General features: G+C 44.7%; 1 protein-coding gene across 7 annotated transcripts in view; it reads left to right on the forward strand.

Moving 5' to 3' along the window:
* The window catches only part of LOC149979447 (septin-9-like), a 162887-nt gene that overhangs the window by 48066 nt on the left and 94602 nt on the right, over window positions 1-20219 (forward strand). For 2 of the 7 annotated variants that reach the window (XR_016485410.1, XM_090194106.1), the window contains exon 1: window positions 15219-15742. The exons of the other annotated variants lie outside the window; for them this stretch is intronic. Coding sequence is in view for 1 of the 2 variants with exons in the window: in XM_090194106.1 (XP_090050232.1) it covers window positions 15688-15742 (55 nt within the window). In the remaining variant the exon portion in view is untranslated. Of the gene's footprint in view, window positions 1-15218; window positions 15743-20219 lie in introns of those variants that run through there. 7 annotated transcript variants of the gene reach the window in all.

The following is a 20219-nucleotide window of genomic DNA, read 5'->3' on the forward strand; positions in this document are numbered from 1 at the left end:
ACCAAGGCTTTGTGTGACTGTACACTGTATGAGGGCACCTCTTTCCAACAGGTGTTTGTGATTAAAGTTTCCTTTGTAAGCCTTAACCTCTTGCTATGCATTTGCTTAAGGACAGCTGTGACCACAGCTGCTTGTATGTATATGTGTGTGTGTGTGCTTGCGTGCCTGTTTGTGTGAGTGAATGTTCCATGTTAAACCCACAGGGCGTGGCTGGCTGAGTCAGGTCCTGCACATTCTATAGTGCCCAATTGGCCTATTTTACTCTGTATTCCACACACTCACACACATAATCTCAATAATCAAAGTTCCTATTCTGTACTGTAGGGAGTAGACTGGTCTGGTTCTATTATGTAACTGTAGGGAGTAGACTGGTCTGGTTCTATTCTGTACTGTAGGGAGTAGACTGGTCTGGTTTTACTCTGTAACTGTAGGGAGTAGACTGGTCTGGTTCTATTCTGTACTGTAGGGAGTAGACTGGTCTGGTTCTATTCTGTAAGTAGGGAGTAGACTGGTCTGGTTCTATTCTGTAAGTAGGGAGTAGACTGGTCTGGTTCTATTCTGTAAGTAGGGAGTAGACTGGTCTGGTTCTATTCTGTACTGTAGGGAGTAGACTGGTCTGGTTCTATTCTGTACTGTAGGGAGTAGACTGGTCTGGTTTTACTCTGTAACTGTAGGGAGTAGACTGGTCTGGTTCTATTCTGTACTGTAGGGAGTAGACTGGTCTGGTTCTATTCTGTACTGTATGGAGTAGACTGGTCTGGTTCTATTCTGTAAGTAGGGAGTAGACTGGTCTGGTTCTATTCTGTACTGTATGGAGTAGACTGGTCTGGTTCTATTCTGTAAGTAGGGAGTAGACTGGTCTGATTCTATTCTGTACTGTAGGGAGTAGACTGGTCTGGTTCTATTCTGTACTGTAGGGAGTAGACTGGTCTGGTTCTATTCTGTACTGTATGGAGTAGACTGGTCTGGTTCTATTCTGTACTGTAGGGAGTAGACTGGTCTGGTTCTTTTCTGTACTGTATGGAGTAGACTGGTCTGGTTCTATTCTGTAAGTAGGGAGTAGACTGGTCTGATTCTATTCTGTACTGTATGGAGTAGACTGGTCTGGTTCTATTCTGTACTGTAGGGAGTAGACTGGTCTGATTCTATTCTGTACTGTAGGGAGTAGACTGGTCTGGTTCTATTCTGTACTGTAGGGAGTAGACTGGTCTGGTTCTATTCTGTACTGTAGGGAGTAGACTGGTCTGGTTCTATTCTGTACTGTAGGGAGTAGACTGGTCTGGTTCTATTCTGTACTGTAGGGAGTAGACTGGTCTGGTTCTATTCTGTACTGTAGGGAGTAGACTGGTCTGGTTCTGTTTCTAAAAGCTGCTGATGCCATTAGTCATAGTAATGCTGGGCTACGACTCACAAGCTCACTACAGGATGAACTCTCACCCCTATTCTTTTCCTATCAAAACCATGTTTGGGATTTCCTCTCTCTCTTTTATGTATATATATCTTGCTCTCTCTCTCTCTTTCAATTAAATTCAAATGGCTTTATTGGCATGTGAACCATGTGTTTACATTGTGGTAGAGAACTGGCACACCTATGTCTTCCTCTTCCTCTTCCTTCCCTCCGTTCTCCCTCCCCCTCTCTGCAGCAGCAGCCTCAGACAGGTACTGTAGACCTGATTAATATGGGTTGTCATGTAAACAGAGCTCTGTAGCACCACGGTAACCAACGAGTGGAGTCCAGAGTACATACACAGCGTTGTGTGTGAGGTGTGATCAGAAAGAGAGAGAGACGGAGAGAGAGAGAAAGAGAGACTGAGAGCAAGACAGAGAGAGAGAAAAATATTTATGTTTATGTTTATTTTCCCTTTCGTACTTTAACTATTTGCACATCATTACAACACTGTATATATATATACAGTGCCTTGCGAAAGTATTCGGCCCCCTTGAACTTTGCGACCTTTTGCCACATTTCAGGCTTCAAACATAAAGATATAAAACTGTATTTTTTTGTGAAGAATCAACAACAAGTGGGACACAATCATGAAGTGGAACGACATTTATTGGATATTTCAAACTTTTTTAACAAATCAAAAACTGAAGAATTGGGCGTGCAAAATTATTCAGCCCCCTTAAGTTAATACTTTGTAGCGCCACCTTTTGCTGCGATTACAGCTGTAAGTCGCTTGGGGTATGTCTCTATCAGTTTTGCACATCGAGAGACTGACATTTTTTCCCATTCCTCCTTGCAAAACAACTCGAGCTCAGTGAGGTTGGATGGAGAGCATTTGTGAACAGCAGTTTTCAGTTCTTTCCACAGATTCTCGATTGGATTCAGGTCTGGACTTTGACTTGGCCATTCTAACACCTGGATATGTTTATTTTTGAACCATTCCATTGTAGATTTTGCTTTATGTTTTGGATCATTGTCTTGTTGGAAGACAAATCTCCGTCCCAGTCTCAGGTCTTTTGCAGACTCCATCAGGTTTTCTTCCAGAATGGTCCTGTATTTGGCTCCATCCATCTTCCCATCAATTTTAACCATCTTCCCTGTCCCTGCTGAAGAAAAGCAGGCCCAAACCATGATGCTGCCACCACCATGTTTGACAGTGGGGATGGTGTGTTCAGCTGTGTTGCTTTTACGCCAAACATAACGTTTTGCATTGTTGCCAAAAAGTTCAATTTTGGTTTCATCTGACCAGAGCACCTTCTTCCACATGTTTGGTGTGTCTCCCAGGTGGTTTGTGGCAAACTTTAAACAACACTTTTTATGGATATCTTTAAGAAATGGCTTTCTTCTTTCCACTCTTCCATAAAGGCCAAATTTGTGCAATATACGACTGATTGTTGTCCTATGGACAGAGTCTCCCACCTCAGCTGTAGATCTCTGCAGTTCATCCAGAGTGATCATGGGCCTCTTGGCTGCATCTCTGATCAGTCTTCTCCTTGTATGAGCTGAAAGTTTAGAGGGACGGCCAGGTCTTGGTAGATTTGCAGTGGTCTGATACTCCTTCCATTTCAATATTATCGCTTGCACAGTGCTCCTTGGGATGTTTAAAGCTTGGGAAATCTTTTTGTATCCAAATCCGGCTTTAAACTTCTTCACAACAGTATCTCGGACCTGCCTGGTGTGTTCCTTGTTCTTCATGATGCTCTCTGCGCTTTTAACGGACCTCTGAGACTATCACAGTGCAGGTGCATTTATACGGAGACTTGATTACACACAGGTGGATTGTATTTATCATCATTAGTCATTTAGGTCAACATTGGATCATTCAGAGATCCTCACTGAACTTCTGGAGAGAGTTTGCTGCACTGAAAGTAAAGGGGCTGAATAATTTTGCACGCCCAATTTTTCAGTTTTTGATTTGTTAAAAAAGTTTGAAATATCCAATAAATGTCGTTCCACTTCATGATTGAGTCCCACTTGTTGTTGATTCTTCACAAAAAAAATACAGTTTTATATCTTTATGTTTGAAGCCTGAAATGTGGCAAAAGGTCGCAAAGTTCAAGGGGGCCGAATACTTTCGCAAGGCACTGTATATACATAATATGACATTTGAAATGTCTTTATACTTTTGTAAGTGTAATGTTTACTGTACATTTGTTATTGTTTATTTAACTTTTTGTTTATCTATTTCACTTGCTTTGGCAATGTAAACATACGTTTCCCATGCCAATAGAGAGAGAGAGAGAGAGAGAGAGAGAGAGAGAGAGAGAGAGAGAGAGAGAGAGAGAGAGAGAGAGAGAGAGAGAGAGAGAGAGAGAGAGAGAGAGAGAGAGAGAGAGAGAGAGAGAGAGAGAGAGAGAGAGAGAGAGAGAGAGAGAGAGAGAGAGAGAGAGAGAGAGAGAGAGAGAGAGAGAGAGAGAGAGAGAGAGAGAGAGAGAGAGAGAGAGAGAGAGAGAGAGAGAGAGAGAGAGAGAAGAAACCTAGTATGGCTTGACGTTTGTTACTGTTCTAAACATTTCCTATAGACAGACACGTGTCCCAGATTCTTGAGGGTGTCTATAACATTATAACATTCACACCAACTGGCAATCTATAAAACTCTACAGTACAGAGTAAAACACAACATGTGCATTCAGAAAGTATTCAGACCCCTTGACTTTTCACACATTTTGTTATGTTACAACCTTATTCTAAAATGTATTAAATAGTTTTTTCCCCCATAATGACAAAGCAAAAACAGTTTTTTAGACATTTTTGCCTCGATCCTGACTAGTCTCACAGTCCCCGCCGCTGAAAAACATCCACACAGCAAGATGCTTCCACCACCATGCTTCACTGTAGGGATGGTGCCAGGTTTCCTCCAGATGTGATGCTTGGCAAGCCAAATAGTTCGATCTTGGTTTCATCAGCCAGAGAATGTTGTTTCTAATGGTCTGAGAGTCCTTTAGGTGCTTTTGGCAAACTCCAAGCAGGCTGTCATGTGCCTTATACTGAGGAGTGGCTTCCGTCTGGCCACTCTACCAAAAAGACATGATTGGTGGAGTGCTGCAGAGAAGGTTCTCCCATCTCCACAGAGGAACTATGGAGCTCTGTCAGAGTGACCATCAGGTTCTTGGTCACCTTCCTGACGAATGCCCTTCTCCCTCGATTGCTCAGTTTGTCTGGGCGGACAGCTCTAGGAAGAGTCTTGGTGGTTCCAAACTTCTTCCATTTAAGAATGATGGAGCCCACTGTGTTCTTGGGGACCTTCAAAGCTGCAGAAATGTTTTATCTTGGTTTTTGCTCTGACATGCACTTTCAACTGGGAACTTATAAAGACAAGTGTGTGCCTTTCCAAATGTCCAATCAATTGAATTTACCACAGGTGGACTCCAATCAAGATGTTAAAACATCTCAAGGACTATCAAATGAAACAGGATACACCTGAGCTCAATTTCGAGTCTTATAGCAAAGGGTCTGAATACTTGTTTAAATAAGATATTTCAGTTTTTTTTTTCTAAAAACCTGTTTTCTCTTTGTCATTATGGGGTATTGTGATGTCGTTATGGGGTATTGTGATGTCATTATGGGGTATTGTGATGTCATTATGGGGTATTGTGTGCAGATTGATGAGGAACATTTTTTATTTGATACATTTTTGAATAAGGCTGTAACATAACAACATGTGGAAAAAGTGAAGGGTGTCTGAATACCTTTTGAATGCACTGTACAGTACACTCCCATTGACCATTTTTTAAGCCTCGTGATCAAAGTGGTATTTGACTAATATTTTCTGTTCTAGGATCAGCTCACTGTACTTTCAATGTGTCACCAAACATCAGGGACACGTTGAAGCAAAACTGACTTCAGATCAGTACGACATCGCCTCACCCTTTGGAATAGAGTGAGGGTTGGGGTGGTCAGGTCAGTGGGTTAGAGGGAGGGTTGGGATGGTCAGATCAGTAGGTTAGAGGGAGGGTTGGGATTGTCAGGTCAGGTCAGTAGGTTAGATGGAGGGTTGGGAGGGTCAGGTCAGTAGGTTAGAGGGAGGGTTGGGATGGTCAGGTCAGTAGGTTAGAGGGAGGGGTGGGATGGTCAGGTCAGTAGGTTAGAGGGAGGGGTGGGATGGTCAGGTCAGGTCAGTGGGTTAGAGGGAGGGTTGGGATGGTCAGGTCAGTAGGTTAGAGGGAGGGTTGGGATGGTCAGGTCAGTAGGTTAGAGGGAGGGTTGGGATGGTCAGGTCAGTGGGTTAGAGGGAGGGTTGGGATGGTCAGGTCAGTGGGTTAGAGGGAGGGTTGGGATGGTCAGGTCAGTAGGTTAGAGGGAGGGTTGGGATGGTCAGGTCAGTAGGTTAGAGGGAGGGTTGGGATGGTCAGGTCAGTGGGTTAGAGGGAGGGTTGGGATGGTCAGGTCAGTGGGTTAGAGGGAGGGATGGGATGGTCAGGTCAGGTCAGTAGGTTAGAGGGAGGGTTGGGATGGTCAGGTCAGTGGGTTAGAGGGAGGGTTGGGATGGTCAGGTCAGTAGGTTAGATGGAGGGTTGGGATGGTCAGGTCAGTGGGTTAGAGGGAGGGATGGGATGGTCAGGTCAGGTCAGGTCAGTGGGAGGGTTGGGATGGTCAGGTCAGTGGGTTAGAGGGAGGGATGGGATGGTCAGGTCAGTGGGTTAGAGGGAGGGTTGGGATGGTCAGGTCAGTAGGTTAGAGGGAAGGTTGGGGTGGTATGATCAGGTCAGGTCAGTAGGTTAGAGGGAGGGTTGGGGTGGGATGGTCAGGTCAGTAGGTTAGAGGGAGGGTTGGGATGGTCAGGTCAGTGGGTTAGAGGGAGAGTTGGGATGGTCAGGTCAGTGGGTTAGATGGAGGGTTGGGATGGTCAGGTCAGTAGGTTAGAGGGAGGGTTGGGATGGTCAGGTCAGGTCAGTGGGTTAGAGGGAGGGTTGGGATGGTCTGATCAGTAGGTTAGAGGGAGGGTTGGGATGGTCAGGTCAGTAGGTTAGAGGGAGGGTTGGGATGGTCAGGTCAGGTCAGTAGGTTAGATGGAGGGTTGGGATGGTCAGGTCAGTAGGTTAGAGGGAGGGTTGGGATGGTCAGGTCAGTAGGTTAGAGGGAGGGTTGGGATGGTCAGGTCAGTAGGTTAGAGGGAGGGTTGGGATGGTCAGGTCAGTGGGTTAGAGGGAGGGTTGGGGTGGGATGGTCAGTGGGTTAGAGGGAGGGTTAGGATGGTCAGGTCAGTGAGTTAGAGGGAGGGTTGGGGTGGGATGGTCAAGCCATGGTCAGTACCCACTGGCACATAGAGCCACCTGAGATGGTAATGTAACCCAGGGGTACAATGAGAAGGTTAATAGACCTCAGCTGTATCTGTGCTGGCCCTCAATGACCCGAGGGACCAGTGCCCTCCTGTGTGACATAGTTGGTGGTGTATGGTACTTGCAAGGCCAAGGGTTGTGGGTTTGATTCCCGTGGGAGACCACCAATATGAAACATGTATGCATGACTGTAAGAGGATAGAAGTGTCTGCTAAATGGTGTATGGTACTGTCATGACCTGTACAGGACACATAACCACACCAAAGGATTTCTCCTTTAAATCCCATATGGGATTGTATGTGTGTGGTTATGTTTGGCAGCACAACAACCTTGATAGATATGTGATCCATATCATCCTGTTGGTAAAGACAGCCCTCTCTGTCAACTGCTGCCTAAAGGGGATGAGGACAGGAGTGGGTATGTTCCAGCCCCATGGTGGGCTTGGAGCTTGTGTTTGTTGTGTTTGGAGTTGTGGTGTGTGTGTGTGCCAGGGAATGTGAGACATGTGGCAGAAGAGTAGGTGTGGAGGAGGGTGTGTCACAGCCAGAAGGTCTGCAGAGCGATTCTCCACATGTCTCCATGGTTATCTAGTTACACATCTCACTATTGGGCCACAACTTCTGTCACTGTTGGTGCAACAGCCCTAGTTTTATAGATAGAACACTGACATCTGGTGGATGAAGTGTCTCATTACTGATAGAGCTCTGTGTGTGTGTGTGTGTGTGTGTGTGTGTGTGTGTGTGTGTGTGTGTGTGTGTGTGTGTGTGTGTGTGTGTGTGTGTGTGTGTGTGTGTGTGTGTGTGTGTGTGTGTGTGTGTGTGTGTGTGTGTGTGTGTGTGTGTGTGTGTGTGTGTGTGTGTGTGTGTGTGTGTGTGTGTGTGTGTGTGTGTGTGTGTGTGTGTGTGTGTGTGTCTCTGCAGGAGGAATGCTGCTGTTGTAACTTTGAGCCAGTTTGAGCCATTAACTACAGTGTTTATTGGTGTTGACAGATTTCCACTGAGAACACAACACACTCAGAGATGATCAGCTATACTCCTATTCTGAAATACAGCTTAGTCTCACTGCTGGACAAGATTGTCCTTGTTAAATTCTACTTAATCTCTTTTCACTGGAAACAGGTTGTACATATAGAAAGAGGTTTTTGAATGCTGAGGTCGTACTCACTCAGGATGTTACTAATCCAGAACAATGCATGCAACAGGAAGTAACTGACATATTCATTAGGATAGGATGAACTTTAGTGTCCCGAGGGGGAAATTGTCTCAGACACACAGTACTGCTGTATAGAAAATAGACACTGGTCATGACTTACCCAACATAGTACATACATTGCCCTCCTGTCATAAACATTGTACACTTCTCATACGGCCACATACATAATACATGTTCCACATTCTGTCATTAGCGTACTAAGGTACATTTTTGCAATATGTGTTATGTGTTATATTATAATTAGGTTTATTGAAATGTTTTTTTTTTGTTTTTTTTAAATAGCCTGAATGTAAAGTTTTAGCTTCTATCTTCTAACATCTATAGTAGTTGATCATTCTTTCTTTGACTCTTTGCCACAAGCGACACACACACACTAACTAAGTACCTTGGCATCATACTTGATTCCAACCTCTCTTTTAAAAAGCATTTGAAAAAGGTCATTCAGATAACCAAATTCAACCTAGCTAATTTCCGATTTATACGAAATTGTTTAACTACAGAGGTAGCAAAACTGTACTTCAAATCTATGATACTCCCCCACTTAACATACTGCTTGACTAGTTGGACCCAAGCTTGCTGTACAACATTAAAACCTATTCAGTCTGTCTACAAACAGGCTCTCAAAGTGCTTGATAGGAAGCCCAATAGTCATCCTCTGTTACATCCTCAGAAAGCATGAGCTCCTGAGTTGGGAGTTTGTGCAATACACCGACACGTCTTGTATTCAAGATCCTAAATGGCCTGGCTCCCCCTCCACTCAGTATTTTTGTTAAACAGAAAACCCAAACAAATGGCAGCAGATCCACAAGGTCCGCCATGAGAGGTGACTGTATAGTTCCCTTAAGGAAAAGCACCTTTAGTAAATCCGTTTTCTCTGTGAGAGCTTCCCATGTCTGGAGTACACTGCCATCAGACACACATAACTGCACCACCTATCACACTTTCACAAAATGTATGAATACATGGCTAAACGGTCAATCAGATTTGTGATCATAATCCCTAGCTGTGTATTTCTGCTTTCCATGTTGTCTGTTGTCTGTAGCTTGTGAGGTGTGGAAACACTTTGTTGCTTTTATGAATTTTGTCTTGCTGGTTTTTGTTCTATGTTGCTCTGTCTGTATGCTATGTCTTGCTTGTCCTATGTTGCTCTGTCTGTATGCTGTGTCTTGCTTGTCCTATGTTGCTCTGTCTGTATGCTGTGTCTTGCTTGTCCTATGTTGCTCTGTCTGTATGCTATGTCTTGCTTGTCCTATGTTTCTCTGTCTGCATGCTATGTCTTGCTTGTCCTATGTTGCTCTGTCTGTATGCTATGTCTTGCTTGTCCTATGTTGCCCTGTCTGTATGATATGTCTTGCTTGTCCTATGTTGCTCTGTCTGCATGCTATGTCTTGCTTGTCCTACGTTGCTCTGTCTGTATGCTACATCTTGCTTGTCCTATGTTTCTCTGTCTGCATGCTATGTCTTGCTTGTCCTATGTTGCTCTGTCTGTATGCTATGTCTTGCTTGTCCTATGTTGCCCTGTCTGTATGCTATGTCTTGCTTGTCCTATGTTGCTCTGTCTGTATGCTATGTCTTGCTTGTCCTATGTTGCTCTGTCTGTATGATATGTCTTGCTTGTCCTATGTTGCTCTGTCTGCATGCTATGTCTTGCTTGTCCTACGTTGCTCTGTCTGTATGCTATGTCTTGCTTGTCCTATGTTTCTCTGTCTGTATGCTATGTCTTGCTTGTCCTATATTGCTCTGTCTGTATGCTATGTCTTGCTTGTCCTATGTTGCTCTGTCTGTATGATATGTCTTGCTTGTCCTATGTTGCTCTGTCTGCATGCTATGTCTTGCTTGTCCTACGTTGCTCTGTCTGTATGCTACGTCTTGCTTGTCCTATGTTGCTCGGCGTGTGCTCACTGCTCAATGATTGTTTATATTGTAATTGTTTTTAATAACCTGCCCAGGGACTGCGGTTGAAAATGAGCCGTCTGGCTAAAACCGCCACTTTTACTGAAACGTTATTAATGTGCACTGTCCCTGTAAAAATAAACTCAAACTCAAACACACTCCCACTCCGACAGAGAGGATGTACCTTCACACACACTAACATACTCCCACTCTGACAGAGAGGATGTACCTTCACACACACTAACACACTCCCACTCCGACAGAGAGGATGTACCTTCACACACACTAACACACTCCCACTCTGACAGAGAGGATGTACCTTCACACACACTAACACACTCCCACTCTGACAGAGAGGATGTACCCTCATACACACTCCCACTCTGACAGAGAGGATGTACCCTCACACACACTAACACACTCCCACTCTGACAGAGAGGATGTACCCTCACACACACTAACACACTCCCACTCTGACAGAGAGGATGTACCCTCACACACACTCCCACTCTGACAGAGAGGATGTACCTTCACACACACTAACACACTCCCACTCCGACAGAGAGGATGTACCCTCACACACACTAACACACTCCCACTCTGACAGAGAGGATGTACCTTCACACACACTAACACACTCCCACTCCGACAGAGAGGATGTACCTTCACACACACTAACACACTCCCACTCTGACAGAGAGGATGTACCCTTATACACACTAACACACTCCCACTCTGACAGAGAGGATGTACCTTCACACACACTAACACACTCCCACTCTGACAGAGAGGATGTACCATCACACACACTAACACACTCCCACTCCGACAGAGAGGATGTACCCTCACACACACTAACACACTCCCACTCCGACAGAGAGGATGTACCCTCACACACACTAACACACTCCCGCTCTGACAGAGAGGATGTACCCTCATACACACTAACACACTCCCGCTCTGACAGAGAGGATGTACCCTTGCTTCCTCATCTCTGTACCACACACATACAATTACAATAATATGTAAGGTCCCTCAGTTGAGCAGTGAATTTCAAACACAGATTAATCACTACTCTGGATGGCTCCAACTTAGAATATGTGGATAACTACAAAAACCTAGGTGTCTGGTTAGACTGTAAACTCTCCTTCCAGACTCACATCAAGCATCTCCAATTCAAAATTAAATCTAGAATCTGCTTCCTATTTCACAACAAAGCATCCTTCACTCATGCTGCCAAACATACCCTCGTAAAACTGACCATCCTACCGATCCTCGACTTCGGTGATGTCATCTATAAAATAGCCTTCAACACTCTACTCAACATATTGGATGCAGTCTATCACAGTGCCATCCGTTTTGTCACCAAAGCCCCATATATACTACCCACCATTGCGACCTGTATGCTCTCGTTGGCTGGCCCTCGCTTCATACTCGTCGCCAAACCCACTGGCTACAGGTCATCTACAAGTCTCTGCTAGGTAAAGCCCCGCCTTATCTCAGCTCACTGGTCACCATAGCAGCACCCACTCGTAGCACTCGCTCCAGCAGGTATATCTCACTGGTCACCCCCAAAGCCAATTCCTACTTTGGCCGCCTTTCCTTCCATTTCTCTGCTGCCAATGACTGGAATGAACTGCAAAAATCACTGAAGCTGGAGACTCATATCTCCCTCAATAGCTTTAAGAAGCACCTGTCAAAGCAGCTCACAGATCACTGCACCTGTATATAGCCCATCTTTAAACAGCCCATCCAACTACCTCATCCCCATACTGTATTTATTTATTTATCTTGCTCCTTTCCACCCCAGGATCTCTACTTGCACATTCATCTTCTGCACATCTACCATTCCAGTGTTTAATTGCTATATTGTAATTACTTCGCCACAATGGCCTATTTATTGCCTTTAACTCCCTTATCTTACCTCATTTGCACTCACTGTATATATACTTTTTGTTTTCTTTTTTCTACTGTATTATTGACTTGTTTATTCCATGTGTAACTCTGTGTTGTTGTATGTGTCGAACTGCTATGCTTCATCTTGGCCAGGTCACAGTTGTAAATGAGAACTTGTTCTCAACTAGCCTACCTGGTTAAATAAAGGTGAAATCTTTTTATTTTTTATTTAAGGTTTTCCAATGCATTGCAAAGAAGGGCACCTATTGACAGAGGGGTAAAAAAAGCAGCCATTGAATATCCCTTTGAGCATGGGGAAGTTATTAATTACACTCTGGATGGTATATCAATACAGTCAGTCACTACAAAGATACGGGCGTTCTCAGTTGCTGGAGAAGAAGGAAACCGCTCAGGGATTTCATCATGAAGCAAATGGTGACTGTAAAACAGTTTTACAGTTTAATGGCTGTGATAAGAGAAAACTGAGGATGGATCAACAACATTGTAGTTACTCCACAATACGAACATAAATGACAGAGTGAAAAGAAAGAAGCCTGTACAGAATAAAAATATTCCAAAATATACATGCTGTTTACAACAAGGCACAAAAAGTAACACTGATAAAAATGTGGCAAATCAAATAACTTTTTGTCCTGAATACAATGTTTTATGTTTGGTGCAAATCCAATACAACACATTACTGAGTACCACTCTCCATATTTTCATGCATAGTGGTGGCTGCATCATGTTATGGGTATGCTATGGGGAGTTTTTCAGTATAAAAAAAGACATGTAATAGAACTAAGCACAGGCAAAATCCTAGAGGAAAACTTGGTTCAGTCTGCTTTCCACCAGACACTGGGACATTAATGTACCTTTCAGCAGGACAATAACCTAAAACACAAGGTCAAATCTACACTGGAGTTGCTTACCAAGACAGGGAATGAGTGGCCAAGTTGCACTTTGACTTAAATCTGTTTGATAATATATGGCAAGACCTGAAAACGGTTGTCTAACAATGATCAACAACCAATTTGACAGAGCTTGAAGAATTGTATAAAGAATAATGGGCAAATGTTGCACAATGCAGGTGTAGAATAAGTGATAATGCCGGAGAAGCCGGTGTTTGGAGGATATATCGGCACGGGTGTTGTTAGGCCCAAGACGAAGTCGAGGGTTGGCAAACCGTGCCAATATCTCCTCCAAACTCCGGCTTCTAGGGCATTATCACTTTTACACAACGGGTTACCAACATATTCAAATAATGATTGACATATTTTAATAAAAAAATGTATTTTGATGAATTTATTCATACTATTTCATCGTTCCACAGGATATAGTCCCAAAACAAATCTAGGGTTGCTACCCAAGCTGGTCGTTCGTTCTATTGGTTTGGTTGCCAGAGACGCGACCTAGTCGTTCAGTCTTTTGGTTCTGTATTTATGGACACGACCTAGTCGTTCAGTCTTTTGGTTCTGTATTTATGGACACGACCCAGTCGTTCAGTCTTTTGGTTCTGTATTTATGGACACGACCCAGTCGTTCAGTCTTTTGGTTCTGTATTTATGGACACGACCCAGTCGTTCAGTCTTTTGGTTCTGTATTTATGGACACGACCCAGTCGTTCAGTCTTTTGGTTCTGTATTTATGTACACGACAAAGTCGTTCAGTCTTTTGGTTCTGTATTTGTGGACACGACCCAGTCTTTCAGTCTTTTGGTTCTGTATTTATGGACACGACCCAGTCGTTCAGTCTTTTGGTTCTGTATTTATGGACACGACCCAGTCGTTCTGTCTTTTGGTTCTGTATTTATGGACACGACAAAGTCGTTCAGTCTTTTGGTTCTGTATTTATGGACACAACCCAGTCGTTCAGTCTTTTGGTTCTGTATTTATGGACACGACCCAGTCGTTCTGTCTTTTGGTTCTGTATTTATGGACACGACCCAGTCGTTCAGTCTTTTGGTTCTGTATTTATGGACACGACCCAGTCGTTCAGTCTTTTGGTTCTGTATTTATGGACACGACCCAGTCGTTCAGTCTTTTGGTTCTGTATTTATGGACACAACCCAGTCGTTCAGTCTTTTGGTTCTGTATTTATGGACACGACCCAGTCGTTCAGTCTTTTGGTTCTGTATTTATGGACACGACCCAGTCGTTCAGTCTTTTGGTTCTGTATTTATGGACACAACCCAGTCTTTCAGTCTTTTGGTTCTGTATTTATGGACACGACCCAGTCGTTCAGTCTTTTGGTTCTGTATTTGTGGACACGACTCAGTCGTTCAGTCTTTTGGTTCTGTATTTATGGACACGACCCAGTCGTTCAGTCTTTTGGTTCTGTATTTATGGACACGACCCAGTCGTTCGTTCTAAATGTTCCATTGCCATTCTGGCTGCAACATTCTTTTACCTTGCTTGCTAGCTAGCCAATTATGGCTAACTTACAGTCACGTCAAACAGTGCAAATAATAACAACAGTAGCTACATTTGTTTAAGCTGTTTTCTAGTGACATGTATTTGGATACATCCATAACAAGAAGCTAATGAGGCACAATTTCGCCTGGCATAGAAAATGTGCTCTCTCGTTAGGACACTGTTTTTTAGAGGAGCTAGACAACAACACAGAAAACACAATAACTTCAAACTAAAGCTGGAAAGACTGCAAAGTAGCTACACTTTGTTTCATTTGACCTTTTTTCAATTGACATTTCTTTGTATATATCCATAAAAATGATGCCAGCTGATTCATGATTTCATTTGGCTGAGAACGCTGCCTGTCTCTCTACTCCCGACTCCCGACCCCTACACATTTATTACTATGGGACAGTTGGAGATCGAATTTGAATATTGAAACTATGTTGCATATGTCGGAGAAACGGACAGTAAGGTTTATACAAATCTCCTCTGTTGAAAACTAAATGTTAATCTAAAAGAAATGTGAGATAATGTCTAGATGCTTTTTACAGTGGAGATCAAATGAACAGGGGGTTGAATACTTATCTAATCAAGATATATTAGTGTTTTATTTTTAATACATTTTTTACAAATGTTAGAATTTTTTCCCACTTTGACATTACAGAGTATTTTGTTTAGATCGTTGACAAAAAAATGACAATTAAATCCATTTTAATCCCACTTTTTACACAACAAAATGTGTTGAATACTTTCTGAAGGCACTGTATTTTTCCATCAAAGGTTTTTATTTTCCTCACAGCATTGCATACAGAGAATCTGTATTGCTTCAAAGTTGTGTTCCTTGCTTCAAAGTTGTGTTCCTTGCTTCAAAGTTGTGTTCCTTGCTTCAAAGTTGTGTTCCTTGCTTCAAAGTTGTGTTCCTTGCTTCAAAGTTGTGCATATTTACAGTTAGTATATATTTGTGAACGATAAAACAAGTGAGTCTACCCATCAGTATGCGCACACGTGTGAGGGATCGTCTTTGCTCATGGGTGTGTGCACATGTGACTGGTGAATGTGCATGCCTTCTAATGTGTGTGAGCGTGCGTCTGCATGAAGAGTGGTTGTGATACATCTTCACGAGCAGGAATAACACAGGAGTAAATACAGGCAGAGACCACTGGAAGAAAAGCAAGAGAGGGAAAGGGAAGGAGTAGGGAGGGAGGGAAGGAGGGAGGAAGAAAGAGAGAGCGGGAGAGAACTGGAGAGAGTGAGAGAGAGGGCGTGGGGGGTTGTCATCGCTCTCTCATTCCAAGCTCTGCAGCAACAACAGCAGCTCTGAAAGTGGAAGAGGGAGGAGGAGGACAAGAAGAGAGGGAGGAAAAAAGTTGGTGGATTTAAAAAAGGGACTCTTGGATCAGTGAGCTGATACCTCTGTCTGCCCCCCACCCCCCACCCCCCGCATGGGCTCCTAATTTGGGATTTGTTTAAAGCGGGAGACAGCGTCTGGGAGACTTTGACTTGCTTGGGAATAAGGGATTCCTGCTCCCTCAGATTCAACCACAAAATGTCTGATTCCACTGTCAATGCTCACTTGGAAGGAATCCTATCAGACTTTGAAGGTTGGTCTTCTCTTTTGGACTCTTCTTCTCCTCTTTTTCTGTCTTCTGTCTTTTCTTTACTGCTCTTTTAGGGAACATCTTCAGTCCTGCATGAGGACACATCATATCCAAACTTTCTATTATATATATTTTTAAATAGAGGGTATTTTTCATTGAGAGTTATATATGTTGAATGTGGGTATTGAAATGGAACATTACATTTGGAATGCTGCCTTTTCAACTTTTCAACTGCTTCTTCAGGTCAACTATTCTCTCTCACTCTCTTTCTGTAGCTGCTGTGAGCTGCGTGTGTGTCAGCCATGGAGGTCATGTGGGCATATGGTGTGTGAGAGAGTGTTCAGTTCAGAGCACAGTGTGCTATTGATTTATAAGCTCTTTATAAGGCTCTCTAAAGGCACTGGACGACTGGCAGGGGAACTCAGAGAGAGGGAGGGAGGGAGGGAGGGAGGGAGAGAGAGAGAGAGAGAGAGAGAGAGACTTGACTTTTTACTGCTCTTTATTGAGACATCCTCACTACAAAAACACAAATCAAACTATTTATACAGGGGAGACACAATAGTACCTCCAGTGAAACCTCCCTCCACCCCTAGCAAGAGAGAAGGAGAGGGAAAGAGAGAGATCCCTCTAGAAGAAACTCAGCAACTGACCACGGCTGTGAGAGTAACACCTGGCTCTCTTCTCCCTCCCCCATCCTACCACCACCGTCTCCACCTCTCTCTTTCCCTACGTCCCTCCCTCCTTTTTAGGGGCTTTCTTCCCCATTTCATCTCTCTGCCCCTGGCACAGATGCCCTCTGTCATCCCTCTCCTCCTCTCCTCCTTCTCCTCCTTCTCTTCGTCTCTCAGCGCCTCGTCCATCCTCTGTACGTCTCCAGCCGTGGGCTTTACTGACAGGCTGACACCTCTCCCATGTCCGTGTCTGCCTGCGTACTTCACAAGCACATGCCCATTAGGCACGCATCCACACTTGTCCAGAGCTGATCCCTGTCAACGCCAGGTATCTAGTGGTATGTGCTCACTGCTCACTTCCTGGAACTGCCTGCTGCAACCAGTGGCATACTGATAGTTGAGATGAAGGAAAGGAATACAGGAAGAGGAGAAGAAATGATGAGGAAAGTGAAGAAAAGCTGTCAGATGCTGACTGGAATGCTGTCAAAGCGCTCGTATAAGTCTGTGTTAAAAGCATTGTTCTTTCTGTTGTTGTCAAAGCTAATGAGCTACTGTCTTTTGTGTCACAACTCAATTATGCAGAACATATCTCTGTGTGTGTGTGTGTAGTAGGAGACTCAGAGGACAGGGTGCTGTGGTAGTAGGAGACTCAGAGGACAGGGTGCTGTGGTAGTAGGGGACTCAGAGGACAGGGTACTGTGGTTGTAGGGGACTCAGAGGACAGGGTGCTGTGGTAGTAGTAGACTCAGAGGACAGGGTACTGTGGTAGTAGGAGACTCAGAGGACAGGGTACTGTGGTAGTATGAGACTCAGAGGACAGGGTGCTGTGGTAGTAGGAGACTCAGAGGACAGGGTGCTGTGATAGTAGGAGATTCAGAGGACAGGGTGCTGTGGTAGTAGGAGACTCAGAGGACAGGGTGCTGTGGTAGTAGGAGACTCAGAGGACAGGGTGCTGTGGTAGTAGGGGACTCAGAGGACAGGGTACTGTGGTAGTAGGGGACTCAGAGGACAGGGTGCTGTGGTAGTAGGAGACTCAGAGGACAGGGTACTGTGGTAGTAGGGGTCTCAGAGGACAGGGTGCTGTGGTAGTATGAGACCCAGAGGACAGGGTGCTAGTAGGAGACTCAGAGGACAGGGAGCTCCCACAGTCTGGTGATGACCTCAGCTATGACATGACCTCAGCTATGACCTCAGCTATGACATGACCTCAGCTATGACCTCATCCTGACACAACCCTGGGTCTACTGACCAGGCCACTGGGGCCTTCAGCTGTTCTCAGCTCAAACTAGTGTGTCCTGCTTTGTTTGATAAAAGTGGTCCGGTGTGACTCAGTTGGTAGATCATTGGTGGTGGGTTGGATTCCCGCTGTGGCCACCCTTACGAAAATGTTTGCATGCATTACTGTATGTCGCTTTGGATAAAAATGTCTGCTAAGTGGCAGACATTGTGAATTAGAATGTATTCTACTTATTTAACCAGGTAGGCTAGTCAGTCATTGGCAGCAGAGAACTGGAAGGAGAAGCGGCCAAAGGAAGAATTGGCTTTGGGAGTGACCAGTGAGATATACCTGCTGGAGCGCGTGCTCTGGGTGGGTGCTGCTATGATGACCAGTGAGCTGAGATAAGGTGGGGCTTTACCTAGCAGAGACTTGTAGATGACCTGGAGCCAGTGGGTTTGGCGACGAGTATGAAGCTAGGACCAGCCAATGTCTGAATATGTGAGTTTGTGCTCTATTGAAGGGGCTCTTAGGTTGATATTATGCTCTGATGTCCTGTAGTACTGCTGCTGAAGATGGCAGCCACCTCAGGAGAACAGCAATGATTTAGGAATAGTCTACGTGAACAAACTAGAGTTAATGTAGGTCCCACTTTGCCTGGCTACCCATTTACATCACTCCAGCCAAACTGACCTTTCTTCTCCACTATGAGTCTGGATTTGCTTCCTTCCACTACAATCTCTAGAATGCGAACACTTTCTGGACGTTCTGATTGGTCCCAGAAACCGAGTGGTTGGACCAGAGCCGGCCTACATGATGACGTTATTATCGTTGATACTCTGACTGGTTAGATTTGTTAGAGACGATCCAATCCGTGATGAATTTGATTTGTACATTTTGAAGTGACACAAACGACCTCTAGGCTGCCAGTTTCAGACTGAATGTATGTCGTGATCGATAGAGCAGAGGAATCCATGGAGGGTGAGGGGTCAGGCAAGGTCCCACTGCTCCAGAGCCATGGAGTGAAGTAGTCCTCCCCCCTCCCCACACACACACACACACACCCACGCACACACGCACCCACCCACACGCACGCACACACGCACGCACATACACACACACACACACACACACACAAACACACACACACACACACACACACACACACACACACATACTCTCTTTCTTTCTGTCTTTTACATTCTCTCTCTTTCTTACAGTCTTTTACATTCTGAGGGCGTTTAGGCAGTGAGAGGAAATTCCAGAGAGAGAGCAGATTTCTGTGGTGGGTGAAATTGTTTGGTAGACAGAGGAGGAGTGGATATCCACACAGCCTGACCTCTCTTCTCTTTACAGAGGAGGAGAGGATATCCACACAGCCTGGCCTCTCTTCTCTTTACAGAGGAGGAGAGGATATCCACACACAGCCTGGTCTCTCTTCTCTTTACAGAGGAGGAGTAGATATCAACACAGCCTGGCCTCTCTTCTCTTTACAGAGGAGGAGTGGATATCCACACAGCCTGTCCTCTCTTCTCTTTACAGAGGAGGAGTAGATATCCACACAGTCTGTCCCCTCTTCTCTTTACAGAGGAGGAGTAGATATCCACACAGCCTGGCCTCTCTTCTCTTTACAGAGGAGGAGTAGATATCCACACAGCCTGGCCTCTCTTCTCTTTACAGAGGAGGAGTGGATATCCACACAGCCTGGCCTCTCTTCTCTTTACAGAGGAGGAGTGGATATCCACACACAGCCTGGCCTCTCTTCTCTTTACAGAGGAGGAGTGGATATCCACACAGCCTGGCCTCTCTTCTCTTTACAGAGGAGGAGTGGATATCCACACAGCCTGGCCTCTCTTCTCTTTACAGAGGAGGAGTAGATATCCACATAGCCTGGCCTCTCTTCTCTTTACAGAGGAGGAGTAGATATCAACACAGCCTGGCCTCTCTTCTCTTTACAGAGGAGGAGTGGATATCCACACAGCCTGGCCTCTCTTCTCTTTACAGAGGAGGAGTGGATATCCACACACAGCCTGGCCTCTCTTCTCTTTACAGAGGAGGAGTGGATATCCACACAGCCTGGCCTCTCTTCTCTTTACAGAGGAGGAGTGGATATCCACACAGCCTGGCCTCTCTTCTCTTTACAGAGGAGGAGTAGATATCCACATAGCCTGGCCTCTCTTCTCTTTACAGAGGAGGAGTAGATATCCACACAGCCTGGCCTCTCTTCTCTTTACAGAGTAGGAGTAGATATCCACACAGCCTGGTCTCTCTTCTCTTTACAGAGGAGGAGTAGATATCCACACAGCCTGTCCTCTCTTCTCTTTACAGAGTAGGAGAGGATATCCACACAGCCTGTCCTCTCTTCTCTTTACAGGGGAGGAGAGGAGCTTCAATGCCTGCCCTGCTCTCAGCTTAAACCCTCTCCTCACTGCCAATGTAGAAGAAGTTGCCTTTAACCACTGATTCAGGGTCAGATATACTCTTATCTCCATTAAAGGTTCAGGCCAGTATTGGCGGTAAAACAATCTGATCTTTGATCATTCTTTAAGTACTTATTTTATGTTACACTAATGGTTGATATGAATAACACAAG

This window comes from Oncorhynchus mykiss, chromosome 12 (assembly GCF_057628025.1).
Source record: "Oncorhynchus mykiss isolate SJ-2025 chromosome 12, ASM5762802v1, whole genome shotgun sequence".
NCBI classification, from domain to species: domain Eukaryota; kingdom Metazoa; phylum Chordata; class Actinopteri; order Salmoniformes; family Salmonidae; genus Oncorhynchus; species Oncorhynchus mykiss.